Consider the following 18,833-nt stretch of genomic DNA (forward strand, 5'->3'; position numbering starts at 1 on the left):
CTCAGCTCCCGGCTGCACCTCCGCTGGAGGCTGCTCCGAGGTGGCCCCCTGTAGCTCCTAGGGGCGGCTCGGACCCAGTGGGCTTCCCGGCGCTGGGAATCCTGGAGTTCCTTTTGTCTGTCTGCGAGCCGAGGCCGGAACTGTAGGCAGACACCCACCAGCACTGAAGCACACTGCTCCTGGTTCCTTTCCTGCCTCGGCAGGGAGCTCCCCAGCAGCCTTTTCTCGGGCCTAAGTGGAGACTCTGTTCCTTTCCCCCATCCTGAACCGCCGTCCTTGGTTCAGAAAAAAGAAAGATCCACCTTTTAACTTGCGTTTGATGTAGCATTCATGTAATCATGTAAGAGCAATCATCCAATTTCCCCTTATTTTTTTAAACCAGTTCCTATCCGGCTGCAACCCTGTATTCTTTCCTTAGATTTTGCAAACTATCAACAAAGAAGTGTGGCTAGTCAAGTAGACAGAGTCCTTGACTGACTGGACTGTGCAAGTTAATAGAGCTTCCTTGGTGGCGCTATTCTGCCGAGCCAGTTGGAAAGAGCTTTTTAGCTGGAATTACAGATGTTACTTTAGGTGCTTAAAGTATCTTTTTCCCCACTTTCCACAGAGCGGTTTTAAAAATTAGGTTAATTTGATTAAAATCTGACCGCTTCAGAAGCAAATCCATAGAAGAAGAAAAATACAAAACGGGAAATGAATTAATTTTGGGGTAATCATCCAACTTTCTGAAAGTGCCAGAGATGAAGTATGTGGATTTTTGAGATTACCTTAATTTATGAATCGTGTCCTTTGATAAGTACGTTTATTGTGTCATATTTAAGACTGAAATACTTTTGCTTGTTTCATTTTAGTTACTTATGGAAATTGTTGGTTACCTGGACATCGTAAAGTCGAGGAAGCTGTGAACAGATTCATTAAGAATCTGCTGTCGTGAAAAATGCATTTTATGAATCCTTTGAGTTAAGAAGGTGTTAACAGTGGTTTGTCATTTCTGCCACATAAGAGACTATAATCTGAAACAGTTCTGGCAGTTATGCAGATGCCTGAAACTGGCAAGAACTAGTACAGTTAGTGATCATCCTTCAACAAGAAACACAGAGCTACCTAAGTACTATATAAATGTCTTCTCGTAGATGACGTTTAAGATAATGGGCAGCTTTTCTACATCTGCATTTCAGATACAGCATTAACACTTGGAATCTGGAAAGGTATTTTGTGTTAATTGAAAGGTTGGACTTTCTTTTTAGTTTCCAGATGTATTGTCTCATCTGTAGACTTGAAACATCTACAATCACATAAGCTCCAGATACGACCATGGAGTTGTATGGTCCATCAAGATACAGCAAAAGCGTTGCTGAGCTTTGGCACCAGTCTTGTTTTCATCAGTTCAACAATTAATGTAATATGTGTTCTGCTAATCAAGAATATGGAGCCAAATAAAGTCATGCACATTCTTTTGCCAAATGGACTCTGTGGCTGTAGAATTTTACTGTGACTTGTTACTCTTCTCATTTACAGTTAGCTGAATTTGCAAATTATGTCCAAATGGATGTAGAGACCTGTGTTGATGTAACCAGATTCTAGCAAACATTGAAGATAAAAACCCTATTATGACTAATCCTTGGGAAGAGAAAGTCTGCAAAATGGCACAAACAAGTTTACTGCAAGGGAAGCAGTTTTACTGTAGAGAGTGGGTTTTCCACAAGCTCCAGCACTGCCTCCAAGAGAAAACAAACTGCTGCAACAGTACTGTCAACACACCACCCCTTGTGATGAATTCTGGGAATAATGCTAGTGCTGTCTCTGGAAAGGGAGCTGCCTGGGGTGTGTTGTTGATAGGAGGGCCTGGCAGTGGCAAGACAGCCCTGTGCACAGAGCTCTTGTGGCCAAGTTCACCTACAAGCTTGCAGAGAGGTTTACATCGCCAGGCTTTGGCCTTCCATTTCTGCAAAGCCCAGGACTCTGATACTTTGTGTGTTGGAGGTTTTATTAGAAGCCTGGTTTCCCAGATTTGCCGCAGTGGACTACTCCCAGGATATGAGGACAAACTGAGAGATCCAGCAGTCCAAAGCCTCTTACAACCTGGAGAATGCGAGAGAAACCCGGCCGAAGCATTTAAAAGGTAACAGTAAGGATGCCGTTTAGGGTGCTGTGTAATGATTAAAAGTAACTTTTTCTTTTTTTACCTTGTGAGGTGCATTTATCAGTACTGTACATTTGGGCTTCATCAGTGCTTATAATTACAGCTGTTAAGCTTTAATGAAGGAAATTTAAGTTTTGTATTGCATAGTGCATGGATTAAAGGTAAGTATAATTGTTTAATAATAGCTGAGTGTTACTTTTCTAACTGTACTTGTAAGTGATGAGGGAAATTTGTTCTTATGGTAGTGAAGAACAATTGACTCCCTGGAAACTGGGCTGCAGTTTTCAGGGAGGGTAAACTATTCTGTATGTAGAGCTCAGTTTAGAGGAACTCTCAATATAGTCTGTAGTACCTTTGTTTATAGTGGTAGTATTTCTTTAAGTGAGTTTTTTTGGGGGTACTGGGGATTGAACTCAGGACCTTGCGCATGAGAGGCAAGTGCAGTGCCACTGAGCTAAATCCCTGACCCTCAGTGAGAGTTTTTCTTTAACAGGTCATTGGCCTTGAGAATCTGGACAGATTGTACATGTTGTTTGAGATTTATTCTACTAAGAAATTAAAAATTTGGGTGATATAGTGATATATATATATATATATATATTTTAAAAGGTATCATTTTAGTACTTACAGTGATTGGTACGAAGAACCACTCATTTATCATGGAAAAATTTGCCATTTTTCCATGATAAATGGATTTGTCTATATAATTTTTTTTTTTTTTTTGTACCGGGAATTGAATTCAGGCCCTTGTGCTTGCGAGGCAGGTGGCAGAACCTCTGAGCTAAATCCCCAGCCCTATATGAGTTGTTTTTAAGTGGTTCAGATTCTGTTAAAAAACAAACTGTAATTTGTTGCAAATAATTTTTAGCCTATCACTGCTCATTGAAAAAGTACCACATACATTGTTGTCTTGTGCTTGCTATTACCTTACATCTTGAATTATTTCAATTATACACTTTTTTCTCTGCTGCAGTAACTAGTTCTTAGCAGGTAATGGTTTGTGCCTGAAGGATTATAGCATTTACAACGCACTGGAGAATTTGTGTGTGTTTCTCTGTGCATATGTACCTAGGAAGAATTTGAATGGGAATTGAATGGCAACGAAATCATGTATAAAATCTATAATGTTTGAAAAGTAGTCACAGCAAACAATGTATTAGTCACTGTTGTAAATGCCGTACAAATATTAAACTACTTAACTTTCACACTCCTGTGACGTATTATTATTATTCCGATTTTATTGATGAAGAAACTAAGGACCAGAAAGCCCGAGTAAATTGGCCAAGGTTATAGGGTAGAAGTTGGCAGAATTGAATTTTAATTACATCTGTATATATTTTTAATTATAGGAATTTTTTGAAGAACGTAATGGGAAGAGTAGAAGTTTGTGTGCAGTGAAGTTGGAAAGCAGGGGCTGTGTCAGACTGGTGTGAGTGCAGTTTTCTGATTACCCATATAAGTGATAGTGAGTGATAATGCAGCATGATAGGATTTAAACATGGAAAGGGATTATTAAAGTCAGCCACGGGATTGGTTTTATGAAGTGTAATAGTTTTGTAGACCTTTAAATAGGTAAATGCAATCTAATAAAACTCAGGGAAAATCTTTTATCTTTTGCTCTTGGCCATCAAATTCAGATTTAAAACTGTTAGCATCATTTGTAAATCCATGAGGAAATCTGTTAATGTGTATGGCACAGATGTGAACTGCCAGGTTTGATAAGAGAATATTCAATATTGACTCACTGTATGAAGTAGTGTAGTCTTTAATAGGAAACATTTCCTATTTAAAAAACAAGATCTGAGTATCTAAACAACGCTTCCTCATTGTTTTTTCTAAATATACTTACTTCAATAGTCAGTGAACCAAAATTTAATCTTTGTTTTAATTTTTGTCAGCTAATTTAGGTTGACACCTAAAACAGATCACCTTCACAGGTTAGTATAGGCTGGCCCTAAGGTAAATTTATAATTCATTGGAATTTATATGGAAATTTCTCATACCTGTTCAAATGTTTAAAATTCTAATAACTAAATTTTTAATATATTCTGATCCTAAGCTTATCTTTCACTATAGCATTGATTTTTTTTCCCCTGAAAATATTTCTCTTACTCAGATGTTCCTCCTACTTTTTTTCTGTGATTTGCAGTTACTAGCTAATTGAAGGGAAACAGAGCAGCAATTAGAGCTGTGTGTAAAACCACACCAGTACTGCTTTTCTGATTGACAGCAGATACTAATCTCTTTGTGTTCTCAGTCCATACTTCTGTATCTCTGCTTGCTTGCTTCTCTACCAGATTAACCAGCAGGAAGCCCTTCTCCAGATGTAGCCCGCAATCTTGGACTGCTACCCCCCAGAATTGTGAATCCAGTTAACCTTTGTCGCTTACACAGTACCCAATCTGAGGTTTTTGTTTTAGCAGCAGACAATGGACTAAGACAACTGCCTTTTTAAATAAGTCCTTTTGAGACTTTTCATAGGAATAAATTTTATTTAGGCAGAGGTAGATATAATTCAACAGGTAGGCAACAGGTCAGAGTCTACTGTTTTCAAAGGTAACAGTATTTTGAGGGAGATACAGGTAGGAAATCAATGTAGGCAAAGAGGAGTAAAACCTTTTTTTTACTCTGGCGAAAATAAAATCCGAAGACAGTTTATTGTGGCTTTCTTAAGATTTGATAATACCAAAGACTTGATATACATACGTATTAGTAATAGAAAATTGATAAAGAAAACATCTTAGTTATTTAAAAGTCTTCTGTAAAGCTGAAGAACTTGGAGAGAAGTGATCCATTTACTTTTGCTTTGTTTTATTTCTTAATTTTTTTGTATTTTTTTACTCTTAATACAAAACAAAATTTGTAGTACTACAAGCTGACTTACATTAAATGATATGGTTAAGTAGTAATTGTGGATTAATGTTTATTAAAACCATTTTCCTTTATATCAAAGAAAAACTGAGCCGAATGTCATTTTAATCTACATATTGCCACTTTCCCTTCTTCTGTGGCACAGAATATTTCATAGATTTAGTTTTCACCGAATTTCTTCCAACATTCATTCATTAATTCTTACAGCAGATATTGAAAAAAAGAGACTTTCTAAAAAATACTTGAGCTGAGCTTTGTGTTGACAACTTAGCACGTGTTGGACAGGTTCAAGTGGAGATGAAGCGATGAGTACAACAAACAGAAGTCCTTGCCTTCATGGAGGTTAAATTCTAACCTTAAGGTTTATTTTATTTCTATAAAGAGAGTGACATCTGAAGTAAATACTTGTTATGATTAGCATAGAATTATGTGATCTGTTAAAGGAAATGTTGAATAATGACACATTGATTTTTAAAAAATTAATTTTATTGGTACATTTAAGATATACACTATAATGACATTTATTGTTGGAACTTTCTACCTTTACGTAATCAATCCTGGTTCTTATTTTTTTCCACATCCCCCTGCCCTCCCTTCAGCCCCTCCCTCCCTATCTACAAAGACTTTGTTTCCATTATTTTTCATTTTCTCATATTCCATTCCCTTCTTTCCTTTTCCCTACCCCTCTCATTTCCCCTTCCCCTTTGTCCCTTTTCTTCCTATTTCACATCATCTATTATATCTTTTAGTCCTTATTTACACTTTCAGTTTCTCACATTGATTTTTTTTTTTTGATGGTATGCTTTTTTCATTTTGTTCTTAGCTAATAGCATTGGTTTACTTTTTTTTTTTCTTTTTATTGAGTTTATTGGTACATTCTAGGTATACAGTACAGTTACATTTATTACTGGGATCTTGTACCTCTACATGACAAGTCTTGGTTCTCATTTTTTTCCCTTTGTCCCTGTCCTCCCTTCACCCCCACCTCCCCTCCCCATTTACAAACACTTTATTTCCATTTTTTCATTTTCTCATATTTTTTTCTTTTCCCTTATTCCCTTTCCCCTACCCTTCCCACTTTCCCTACACTTTTAGTCCTTAGCATTGGTTTGCTTTTTAAAAACCCATTTCTCCTGGGTGTGGCGGTACACGCCTGCAATCCCTGCACTTGGGAGTTCAAGACCAGCCTGGGCTTGAGTGAGTTCCAGGTCAGTCTCAACTACATAGTGAGACCCTGTCTCAAAAAAACCAACCAAACAAAAACAACAACAACAAAAAAAACCCATTTCTGTTAGGAGACCAAGTAGATAATGATTACATTTTATTTCTTTTGAAAACGAAAAGCTGACTTCTTTCATTCTACATCCTCCAGAGTTTTATGTATTTTTCTCTCTTATGTGTCTTTTCTATAGTTAATGTTTGAGTTTCCTAAGGAGCCCTATAAGTAAGTGTAAAACAAATTCCAGTTATTTTTGACAAGCAGAGCAAGGATCTAAATTATAAAGTAGCCTTAGGTATCCTGTCTGGTTTAGGAGAACCGAAGATGATTCTATCAGTCAACTAGAACTAAAAGATGCTATTTCTTTCAACTAGAAACTCATTTCTGAATCTTACTCTCAATGGGCATGTAACTGAAGGGACTTTTTGGAGATTCAGATAGATATAGAACCTGGAAATAAAATCTTTGTTCCTGTTCATATCTTTCTCTTCTTTTATTTCTGTTTAACAATATTCAGGACCAAATATGACTTTTCTATATATGACACCAGTTTTCCTTTATTACTTATCAAGAGTTTGTTCTATGTACTGTTGATAGGAAAAATAAATATCTTCCCCTGAAGATAGCACAAAGTAAGTGTAAGTGGAATAAAATTATGATGGAAAATTAAAAATGAATGAATGTAGACTTTGAGAGTTTAGTAACAGAAAAGATAACATTAGTGGTGAAAAGCAGCATAACTTGTTAGACAAAGATTACAAACTCGGAGTTCAAACTGACATTTTTTTATATCAAATAGGAATCCTTGAAAGTGTGAATATTCTTTCTAACGTTTTTCTCTTTCTCTGGGAGAATTTATGGTCCTTCATTTATATCTCTGTAGGTTTGTACCTTACGTTGTAGTTATTTATGCATATATCTTATCGCTATTAGACATGTGCTTCTTCATGACATTATTCGTGCCTGATAAATTTTTTATATTTACCGTGGTGTATTGTATAACAGTTTGCATATCATTGTGAAATAATTATCTTTCAGATGATTCATAATGCTAGAAAATGTTGGGCCTAACTGAAAGGAGGCTGAACCTCTTGAATAAGAAAGAAAGTAACAGTGTTTTTTTATTTAGGTTAGACCAGACTGGTATAGTGACTGTTAATCTTTTAACCTTTCTACTCTGTAGCGTGTATGAATATGGCATTATTCCAGATAGTTTTAAGTGGCAGATATCTATCTCTCCCCTCAACTGTCTCCAAGTATTTTTGGCACACTCAACAAAGGGGCTGAGAACACAAGGGCCTGCTGCTTCTTTCGCCTCTCTTGTGGTGTGTTTTATGGCAAAGTAGTCTACTTCCATAATCTGTATTGTATAACTAATACTGTCCAAGATAACTGCCATTATCTATTCTTAAATATTGTTTAGGGCCTTGGATTTGGCTCAGTGGTTCCACCGCCAGCCAGTACAAAAAAAAAAAAATTGTTTAATTTAAAAATCCCCGTAAACTGTCTTTTTCTCCGAATTTAAATAAGAAATGAGTCGTCGTATTTTTGTAAGCAAAATTTACATTTTTGTTTTTTTAGTCTGAGATCATTTTTCATTGAATTGTGTAATTTTCCACTTTGTGTTAAATCATTTTTAGTTCTGAGAGGGCCCTACATTCATTCAGACCCTCCTACCTCCCCTTCTTTTCTGTGTACCCTAGATTGGCTCCCTTTTTCCTTCCATGTGAGCACTGCTTCCCTGGGTTCCTGGAGCTCTTTATCATTTGCTGAAACTGTCTTCCTTCTACTTCTCATCACTTCTACTGTACTGGTGTCACACGTTGCTCCTGTTTGCATATTTATCTACTTAAAGTCACCACACTCTTAGTTCTGTTATGCAGTCTTTTTATGTACTTTGGCGCATTCATTTTTAGATCATAGAAGAAAGTGATACCCTGCAAGTTAATTTTTTTTTTTTTTTACCCAATTCAGGCATTTTCACAAACATATCCACATTTTTGTTTGTTCTTGACAGTACTGGGGTCCCATTCTGCTAAAGCAGTAATGTTGGGGACCTGTATTAGCTGCTTTCTATATGTGACTAGCATGTTCTAATTTGAGTCAGTCCCTGTGCTCTCTGTCTTCTACCAAGATCACCATTTATTTACATTTGCCAGCCTTCTGTAGGCATTTTCAGTAGGCATTTTTACACATGGTATTTTTTTAGTCTCCTCAAAAAGGAAACTATATTTTTTTCTCCCCTAAATTTGCTATCCGGCTGATTTAAATTTGTGTCTATATTTACTTCCTCTTCTTTATCACCTTGATACGTACCAAAATCTGACTTCTTTTGCTACATATTTGCATAAGTATATGTATGCATAATTGCCTTTGAATTTGTGACTCAATCTGCCTTTAATTATAGATGATCTACTTGATAATATTTAATTTTCCATACTTTCTTCCTTTTAGCATCCCCTGCTAACTCCAATCTTTGGTAGTTCTTACTCTAGGTTCACTCAGAAAATTTGCCTGACAAAACTTTCTTACATGCTTTTTTATAAAAACTCATGTAAGCATATTATTTACTTAGATCGCTACCAGTGCACATATCTAATAAGATAATCAAATCTGCACTAACAGCTTTTCTCTTTATTCTGGTTAACGTATATCTTTTTTCTTGGCTTTTGTGTCTTCAAACTGGCTTCTCTTCTAGTCTTTCTGTTCATTTGTTAAATACTCAGTGCTGGCTGTGTACCAATTGTATGTTAAGTTAAAGGGCCAAAGGGATGAGCCAAGAAGTTAAGAGTTAAGTGGGAAGAAATAAGATAAACTAATATTCACAAGAATAAATGCGAAAACATCTTTGGTAAATCCTAACAAGGAAAGACAGGAAGATAAGAAAGCATGTAATTTGAAGCTTGGCTATTATTTGGAATTCTGGGAAAATTGAATCTTAAGTTCTATAATGATTCTTATTTCCTAGGCCCTTTCTCCTCAAAAGTGATCTTAAAATAGGAGTATTGGCATCACATGGGAGGTTGTTAGAAAGGTAGAATCGTCGTCTACTGAGTCAGAATCTTCTTTTTAATAAGGCCTCTAAGTGAATCCTTTGGATTCTGAAGTTTGAGGAGCACTTTTCCAGGCTGGGTTCTACAATTTGCTCTGATTATTTTCTGTTATATGACTAGTCTTAGATACTTAATATTTTTGTTGGAGTGTTTCTTAAACTCTCCTACCCTACTCTAGAATTTTTATTCACTTATTTCTCGTTAGTCTACGTATTTCATTTTGCGCAGTTACACAGTGGTTTCATTAGGTCATTCTTCTGAGCCTAGGATAACCTGCATAACAAGTTCAAATTTCTCAGCTTACCTTTAAATTTTCTTGATGATTTAGTTTTGTCATCTAAGGTATGTATCATATTTCTATAGCCTCATCATATATTAAGCACCTTAATTCTTTTTTTTTTTTTGAGGCAGGGTCTCACTATGTAGTTGAGACTGACCTGGAACTCACTCTGTAGCCCAGGCTGGTCTCAAACTCACAGCAATCCTCCTGCCTCAGACTGCTCCTGAGTGCTGGGATTACAGGTGTGTGCCACCACACCTGGCAAACACGTTTGTTCTTTTAAGAAATGTTTTTAAAGAATAATAAGCAGTGTTAAAACTTGTAGGTGTAGAATATACTTATTTTCTTAACATTTAATAAGAACGCCATATACTGAGTAAAGATACAAACCTATTGTTATATTTTGTAAATTTTAAAGTTTTTTTTTAACCATTTCCTTTAGCTATTTGCTGTATTTTTTAATTTGATGAAGTAAAATGGTTTAATTTTATGAGGAAAATATTTATATTTCTGTTCTTAAAAAAATCTCTTTAAAGTGTGTGCTGGTTGCCTGTCTTTACACTCTAGTTGTTTCACTGATGTCTTTGACTATATAATTTTAATTGTTTTAAATTTCAGTCCAGTTGCTCTCTATGATGTTGTTCTAACCTCAGAAATAGTCCTAATGGCATTTTCTTTCAATTGTAAACATACATAGCTAAATTTAGTTTTTGGTAGTAAGATAGAGTTTGAAATATTCATTTAATTGCTTCATCATGGGGCCAAATTCTGTCTTTCTTGTGGTTATTTTGAAGAATGATTTGAAGCTTTGCAGAAACTAGTTCCTTTTACAATTAAGTCTCATGGTTTGAACACATAGACACTGTGATGGGTTGAATTATTTTCTCTGTTCTTCTTCCCTCCTTGTATCCATGGTTTTTAGCATATGATACCACAAGTCTTTTTGTTAGAGAAGACTACTTCTCCCGCCATGTGATTCTCACTTAACCACAAGGTTTGCTTCAGTCAGTGGGATGTTAGCAGACCCAAGAATTGAAATTGGTTTGTTGTCTCATGCTTCTGCCATCACCATGGGAACATAACAGGATAAGGACATGGTCTGGCTAACCCTCTGGCCCAAGGACTAGAAGAGGTGTGGAGACAGGCCCCAACCTGGCCCAAACCTGCAGATTGACTCAAAGCCTGTTGGAGATCAACAGGCACATAGGCACGAAAGAAGTAGACATGATTGTTATTTTAAAGTCACTGAGAGCTGGGATTTTGATATACCACTATTGTGAAAATAGCCAATGGTAACAGAAAACTAAGAAAATATTTCAAATGGAAAGTCATTATTTTTCATTAAAAACCTGAGTCATCTTAGTTTTGCTCATCCCCTATACTGAATTCGTCACTTGCTTTTATTTTATATCCAGGATGGAGAAATCCCTTTATTTGTCTGCTTCATTGTACCAGTCTATTATCTGTTACTTATACTGTAGCAGTTGCCTTTTGACTGGTCACGTTACTATTGTTGTCCCTTTTATCTTCACAAAACAAAGTATCTGATCATGTCACTTCCCAACTTAAAACCTGCCAATATGTTTTTTCTGCTTTTAGAATAAAACCTGAGCTCTTTGTGATCCATCCTGTGCTTGGCTTTTGACTTTGGCTTTTACCGTTGTTCATTGCCGTTCATCCAGCTGATTTGTATGTGGCTGTTTACCCTATCATATTTTAGGTGCCACTAAAGACATTTCCTCCCCTGTGAGCTCTTCCTTTTCACTCTATCTACAGAAGTCTTTCCATCCTGTTTTTTTATTGTGTGTGTGTGTGTGTGTGTGTGTGTGTGTGTGTGTGTGTGTGGTGGTAGAGATTGAATTCTAGGCACTGTGCATTCTAGGCAAGCGTTCTATCATTGAGTTACATCTGTATCCCTGAATCATTTTCTTAAATCATATCATCTTATTTTGTCTGCTTTCCTTAATTTTCAGTAATTTTCTGGAATTCTTTTGGCATTTTAAAATTTGATTTTCTTTTACCTAATCAAATGAGCAGAGTACATGCCTATCTATGTCCTCGGGGCTTAGAATATAGTAGGAAGTCATTAACTACTTATTTTAACTTAAAACATTATAATTTTGGCTACACTGATAATTTGTATTATTTTAATAATATTTTAGAATATTCTGGGTTTTTTGTGGAGCATTTTATACATATAGATTATATAGTTATAGATGAAAAAAATAAATATTTTGGTTATTTTATTTTTGTCTTCAAATCATGTTGAAATTAGTTTTTATCAACTGTAAATCTTAAAAGTATCAGATTTATATTATATGATGAGACTCCTATGAGGTCTACTCTGCTTTTCTTTCATAAATCCATAGTTCATGTGTGTTCTTGTGTCTGAGAGATTATCATTTAAAAGTCATATTCATTTGGAAAGAGAAAAAAACTTGAGCTTTAAGTTAATATGTGTATTAAGTTTCTGCTCAGAGGAACAGCTTGCAAATAGTGGACTTCACAGGAAGCTAAAGGAAAAAATTAATGGCCCCAAAGGGAGAAATATATGGCTGTAAAAAAGGACTTTATGAGGCATGCGATGGATTGCTCCTACCCGCTACAATGTTTCAGTTAGATAGGAGGGTAAATAGAAAAGCAGACCTACCTTCACCCACCCATTCTTGCCATGTTTGTTTCAAATCTGTATTTTGTGTTCTGTTTTCAATAATTGACACTTGAAACTTCTATGTATCCTTCCTCATTCTGTTGTCACACTCCTCTAGTGATGTCTCCTATCAATATAGTTTGACTAGGGCCAGGGACTTAGCTCTCAGTGGTTTCACCACCTGCCTTGCAGATAAGGGTAAGCACATAGGTACACATGTATTTGTTATATGCTTTAGTTTTATTCATTTTTTAAAATAGAAATGGTTTCAAACATTTTGGTTTTAGACTCCCCTGTATACTTTTAAAAGTTATTGAGCACTCCAGAGAACTTTAGTTTGTGTGAATTATATCTATCAGTATTTTCTGTATTTGAAATTTAAACCTCTCCTTTAAGTTGTGGGTCAAAGTAGCTCACAGTTTGTAGAGGTGGACGTGATGGCTGGCTTCCAGGCAGAAGCGGCCTGGTGGAAGGGCCTGAGCCAAGGAAGCCTGCCCACCTTAGGGCTGGGGAGGAAGGGAGAGTGATGGGAGGAGCACACCCCCAGTAAACTGCCTCTTTCAACCAGACCCCACCTCTAACAGGAAGTCAGCTGTAAGTCCCGTAATCCAATCACCTTCCAAACGAAGCTCCTGGGGACATCTAGATATAAACCATAACAAAGGTGATTCCAACTTACATACCAAGGAGTGAAATTGCTGGCTCATACTCTGTATGTTTAAATTCTAGTCTATGAGATGGTTCCAAACTGCCCTTTGAAATTCTGTCAGTTTCTATTTGCGTAGTAGTATGTATTTGAGTTTCTATCCCTCTACTAGGTCACCAGGGGATTGAACTCGGGTCATTGCGCTTGCAAGGCAGGCCACTGAACCACTGAGCTAAATCCCCGGCCGGTATTGTTAAAGTACTTTATGTTTTGAATTTTTATTCCTGTCTATTGCAATCAAATGGCGTTGAGTGCATCCAGAATTCCTAGTGTCAAACATTATACTTTTATATCTAGGACAGAATTTTAATTTTTGATTTTGCAAATTTTATTTTTTGTTGGACTTTTCCATCTTAAATTTTTATCCAACTATGCTTTCTTCAACATATTCTGTTATTTTAGCATACAGTAATGAAATACCTGGATTACTTCTCCATCTGCATCATTATCTCCTTTTCCTGTAGATTCTTAATTCTTGCTTTCCGTCTAAGTTGTGTGTCAGACAATGTGTTAGGTGATCTTACAGTTTGAAATGATGTTGACTTGTCAGAGAGGGCATTCCTGTTGTGGGACCAGATAAGGTGAGGGGCTGCTGCAATTGGAGATGAAGTTAGGCCAAGCTGCTATGTGGTCTTCAAATAAGACCTCTGGTTCATTTCTGGTCTTTTGGCATGATCTTCACCAAACTTTTGATCCAAAGTTTGTTATCTCCCCTCAGGTCTTTAAGTCTTAGTTATTCACTTATTTCCCAAGTAACATTTATGTTTAGCTTTTTAGCTCCCTGCCCCTTTTAGCTTCAAATACTTAGAAATCTCTTGAGTTTTGTGTTTAAAGCAAGCAGAATTTTGTTTCCAGCATACAAACTATGAGATATCTTGTATTGAGATATCTTGCATTGGCTCTAGACTTTCTTGGCCTAGTTCCCCAGTCGCTTAAGCACAGCCCAGAACTTAGTAAGTAGTTTGGGGAAGATTAGTCTTGTGTTCAGGACACTTCATGTTTGCACTTTGCTCTTTGAAAGGAACATGACTGACCTCTGAAAAGTCTTGCTGGGTTTTTCCCTTGGTAGAGTCTCTCAGGGTGGGCCAAACTGAATTCTCAGTTTGTGCTTATAATCACCGTATGCCTCCCAAATCAGGAAATGACCCTGGGGAGAAACCAGCATGTCATTTTTCCTCTCTCTTTGAAGAGCTCCTGTTCCCTGGAGTTTTAATTCAACTCATTTTCTTGCTTCAACAACCCTCTTATATCTTAAAGAAAATACAGATTCTGCAGTTTATCCAGTTTTTACCTAGTAGTTTTGGCAGGAATTTTGTGCTGCCTCCCACCTACTATCTTGCAGGAGTCTCTAGGAACAAGAGATTCCTGGTTCTATCCATTTTTATTGGATTTGTGCTTTTGCTTATTATGTTTTTTAAAAAGTGAATTTTACACCAATATTTATTTTTCTGAAAATTGCAAATGCATTTTCTTTAAATTTTTGGAAGTTTTATAAATTACTTTGATTTGGCTTATAAATACATATTCTGATTCTTGAGTTTGTTGCCTTCTTTCTGAGCATTTTGAGTTTTATTTTTACCTCCTTTCTTCTTTGGAGTTCCTTATTATATATTTTGCAAGTATAAGTGTAAAATGAAGAATAAATATTTTTTTAAACCTCAAAATTTATATGAAAATAAATTTAAGAAAATATCTATGAGGGAAAAGTTTTATAGTAAGTCCTGTATTAGAGTTCTCCAGATAAAAATTCTAATAAGTAGATATATAATAAGAAATTAGGTCACATAATTATGAAGGCTGAGAAATTTTAAGACCTGTAGTTAGCAAACTGGAAACCTAGGAAAGATGAGGTGATATTTCAGTTTGAATTTCAGGTATAGCAAATCAGGAGGGCTGAAAGTTTAAGTTCTAATCTATGCTAGCATTCTTGAGACCCAAAAAAGCTGATGCTTTTGAGTCCAAAGACCGGAAAAGACTGATAGTCTAGCTCAAGCAGTCAGGTGTCAGCAGTTTTTTTGTTCTATTCAGGCTTTCAACTGATAGAACATGGCCCTCATGGCCACATTCTGGAGTAGTCTACTCTATAGCCTCCAGATTCACACATTAACATCATCTAAACCGCCTCACAGACAAGCATAGGGTAATGTTTGACCCATATCTGTACACCTGGTGGTCCAGTCAAGTTGACAGTACAGTTTACCTAGCACAAGCCCCTGTGAGCTGAATGTAAGCCGACAGTGAAGTGGTGTTTATATTTAAGATGTAAGACTAGAAACGATAAGCACTGTTCTGTGTATCAGCAGTGTACCCACTCATTCTTTCATTCAGTAGATATGTATAGGTCATTCACATTTTACAGGGTCCTATGCTAGCTGCTAGAGTTGCAGTGGTGAATGTAGTAATTCCTTCTCCCTCATAGTGTTTGAAAGTAGATACTAAACTACCATGGTTTCTCTGGCAGTATATCTTTAAAGAACCCTACCTAGTTTGGGTTTACACTGAGCGGTGTGGTCAGGAAGGCCTCTCTGAATTAGTGATATTTGAACTGAGCTCCAAAGGATGAAGTAAAAGAAGAATGAAGTGTAGCAGGAGAGTAGAGAGCATATATGAAAATCCTGAGGGTGAAAGGAGGTATGTTCAGAGAAGCAAGATCAGGTTGATGAGGTTAGAGTCTTGCTTGGGCTAGGTGGATTTTGATGAGTGACTTCAGAGTTAATAGTCTGCACATGCACCTCAGAGTATGAACTGGAAATCATTCGGCTCATTTATGAAAACTGTTTTAATGAATTACTCTGTGTTACATGTATTAGACAGAATTAGTCTCCTCTGAGTTCTGAGTATTGTGACTACCTGGAATATACCAAGCAATGTGGTTTGTTTTTCAAAGAGACATTAATGGTAATATTTTTTTATTATTTTTTATTTTAGTTTGCCTGCAGTAAAATTGAATGTCTGTGAAATATAGGTCTATAATTTTTACAGATGCGTAGAATCAAGAAAATACACCATGATATAGAACAGTTCTGTCACCCCTCAAATTCCGATTTGCTCTTGTTTAGTAGTAAACTCCTCTTCTCACTCCAGTCTATGGCAAACACTGATCTAAATTTTAGCCTCACAGTTTTGCTTTTGCCAAGTGTCATACAGATGCAGCCTTTTGTATGTGGGTCCTTTCGCTTAGAAAATACATTTAAGATTCATCTGCCTTGTGTGAGTAGTGGATTTTGTTGTTGTTTCCTTTAGTGACAGAACAGAATGCTCCTGTATGGCTTTGCCACAGGTTATTTATCCACTTACCAGTTGGACAGTATCTGAGTTGTTTCTACTTTGGGGACATTATAAACAAATCTATAAACATTTATGTATAGATTTTTTTAAAATTTACTTAGGTAAATACCAAGAAATGGGACTGTTGGCCACAGGGTAGGTCTATTTAGGAGAGTACCAAAATTTGAGAAGTTGTGTGCCTTTGGGAGATGGCAGTATCAGTGCTACACAGAGCACCAGGACTTGGTTGTTACTGCGGTTTTAATGTATTTCAGCAATTCTAATAGATGTCTAGTGGTATCTCAATATGAGCCTAATTTCAATTTCTCTTACAACTAATGAGCACATTTTAACATGCTTAATACCATTGTGTCTTCTAAAATGTCTGTTCTAGTCCATTAAAAAAATATTTTCTTATTGCTTTGAGGGTTCTTTATATATTCTGGATATATCTTTAGTCAGAAATTTGCTTTATTAAAAATAGATTCTGCCAGTCTTTAGCCTTCAACTTTTCTATTCATTCACATAACAGTGTCTAAAAATTAATTTTAATAAAAGCAAGGCTTCTAAGTTCTTTTTTTTTTTTTGCTACCAGGTATTGAACTCGGGTCCTTGCTCTTGCAAGGCATGCAGTGGATCCACTGAGCTAAATCCCTGGCCCATGGTTTCCAAGTTCTGTTTGTTTTGTGGACAGAACTCTTTCCCTAAGTCAATATCACAGAGATTTTCTTCTAGAAGTTTTATACTTTTACACTTAAATTTGTGATCCCTTTTGTATAAAAGATGAGAGATACGTATTGTGGTTTTATCTTATTTCTTTTTTTTATAGTTAATTTTTCTGGTACATTTAAGGTTTAATGGCCTTCATCATTGGAAATTTGCACCTTTACATAATCCTTCTTGGTTCTTATTTTTTCCCCCTTCCTCTGTCCTCCCTTCAACCCCTCTACCCCTCCCTATCTTCAAAGACTATTTCCATTTTTTAATTTTCTGATATTAATTCTATTCCCCTCTTTCATTTCACCTACCCCTCCAATTTCCCCTTCCTTTTTGTCCCTTTTCTTCCTATTTCAGATTAGCTATTAATACATTTTAGTCATTATTTACACATTCAGTTTCTCACACTAGAGAAACTATTTATTCAGTACTTACACGTGTGTGTTCTATTTATTTCAATTGAGTGTTGCATCATTGTGCATCCATTTAGCTATAAATATCTCTAATTTCTCATTTTTTTCTTTATTGGTATATTTTAGATCTATAATATAGTTACATTCATCATTGGGATCTTGTGCCTTTGTATGATTCACCTTTGTTCTTATTTTTTTGCCCATTCCCCTGGCCTCCCTTCACCCCCTCCACCCTTCCCTATTACAAAGACTTTGTTTCCATATTCTTCCTTTTCACAGTTTTTTTCTTTTCCCTTCTTATCTTTCCCCTATCCCTCCCACTTCCCCTATACCTTTTGACCTTTTTTCTATTACACAATATCATTTTACATTTTTATCCTTTTTTACACTTTAAGTTTATCACTAATTTTTCATTCTTATGTCTCAGTAGTACTCCATTAGAAAAAAACAAAAACAAACTATATTTTCTTTATCCAGTCTCCAGTTGATGGGTAGTTGGACTACTTCCAAGTTTTAGCTGTAACAAACTGTGCTGCTATGAACATAGGTGCACATATATCACTGTGGTATGATTCTTTTAATTCTTTGGGGAAGATACCCAGCAGGGAAATACCTGGATCAAATGGGACTTCCAATCCTTGTTCTTTGAGGTGTCTCCATACACAGCACTTGCCCCATTCTACACTCCCACCAGTAGTGGAGCAGGGTTCCTCTTTCCCCACAACCCTTCTAGCATTTGTTATTGGTTGATTTCATGATAGCAGCCATTCTTTCTGGGGTGAGGTGGAATCTCAGTGTTGTTTTCATTTGCATTTCTCGAATGACCAGTGATGTTGAACAGTTTTTCATATATTCATTTGCTATTTCTACTCTTTTGTGTGAGAAATGTCCGTTCATTTCATATGTCCATTTTTTGATTGGATCTTTAAATTTGGAAGGTCTGATTTTTAAAAGTTCTTTATATATTTTACATAGTAGACCTTTGACTGAGGAACAACTGGTGAAAAGTTTTCCCCACATTGTGGGTTGTCTCTTCACACTGTTGGTGGTTTCTTTTGCTGTGCAGAAGCATTTTAATAAAAAGAGATACCACTTGTGCTAGTTCACGGCAACTGAGGTTTTATTCATGAAAACTTCCTACACCAATGCCTTCAAGAGTTCTTCCAGCTGATTTACTGTTTCTGTTTTAATGTTTAGATCTTTAATCTATTTTAATTTTAGTTTAGTGCATGGTGAGAGATATAGGCTGTTTTAATCTTTGCCAAATTGAAACCCAGTTTGTCCAGCACCATTTATTAAAGAGGCTATCTTTCCTCCAGTGAGGGTATTTGGCTTCTTTGTCAAAGACAAGGTGGCTGAGTGTGGCAGAAGTTTTTTCTGATCTTCTGATCGGTTCCACTGGTCCTCAGATCTGTTTCTTTGCTAATACCATGCTATTTTTATCACAGTAGCTTTGTAGTATAGTTTCAACTTGGGGATTGTGATATCCCTTATCTTGTCTTTATTGCCCTGAA

General features: G+C 36.2%; 1 protein-coding gene across 1 annotated transcript in view; it reads left to right on the top strand.

Annotated features, from left to right (window-relative positions):
• The first annotated feature begins 855 nt into the window (after positions 1-855).
• Ankrd50 (ankyrin repeat domain 50) overlaps positions 856-18,833 on the top strand; it is a 39,090-nt gene continuing 21,112 nt past the window's right edge. The window contains exon 1 of the mRNA XM_010611243.3: positions 856-2,122. Coding sequence (XP_010609545.1) covers positions 1,611-2,122 — 512 coding nt within the window. The 5' untranslated portion in view covers positions 856-1,610. The remainder of the gene's footprint in view (positions 2,123-18,833) is intronic.

Source organism: Fukomys damarensis, unplaced genomic scaffold (genome assembly GCF_012274545.1).
Source record: "Fukomys damarensis isolate Sample0158 unplaced genomic scaffold, DMR_v1.0_HiC HiC_scaffold_38, whole genome shotgun sequence".
Lineage (NCBI taxonomy): Eukaryota > Metazoa > Chordata > Mammalia > Rodentia > Bathyergidae > Fukomys > Fukomys damarensis.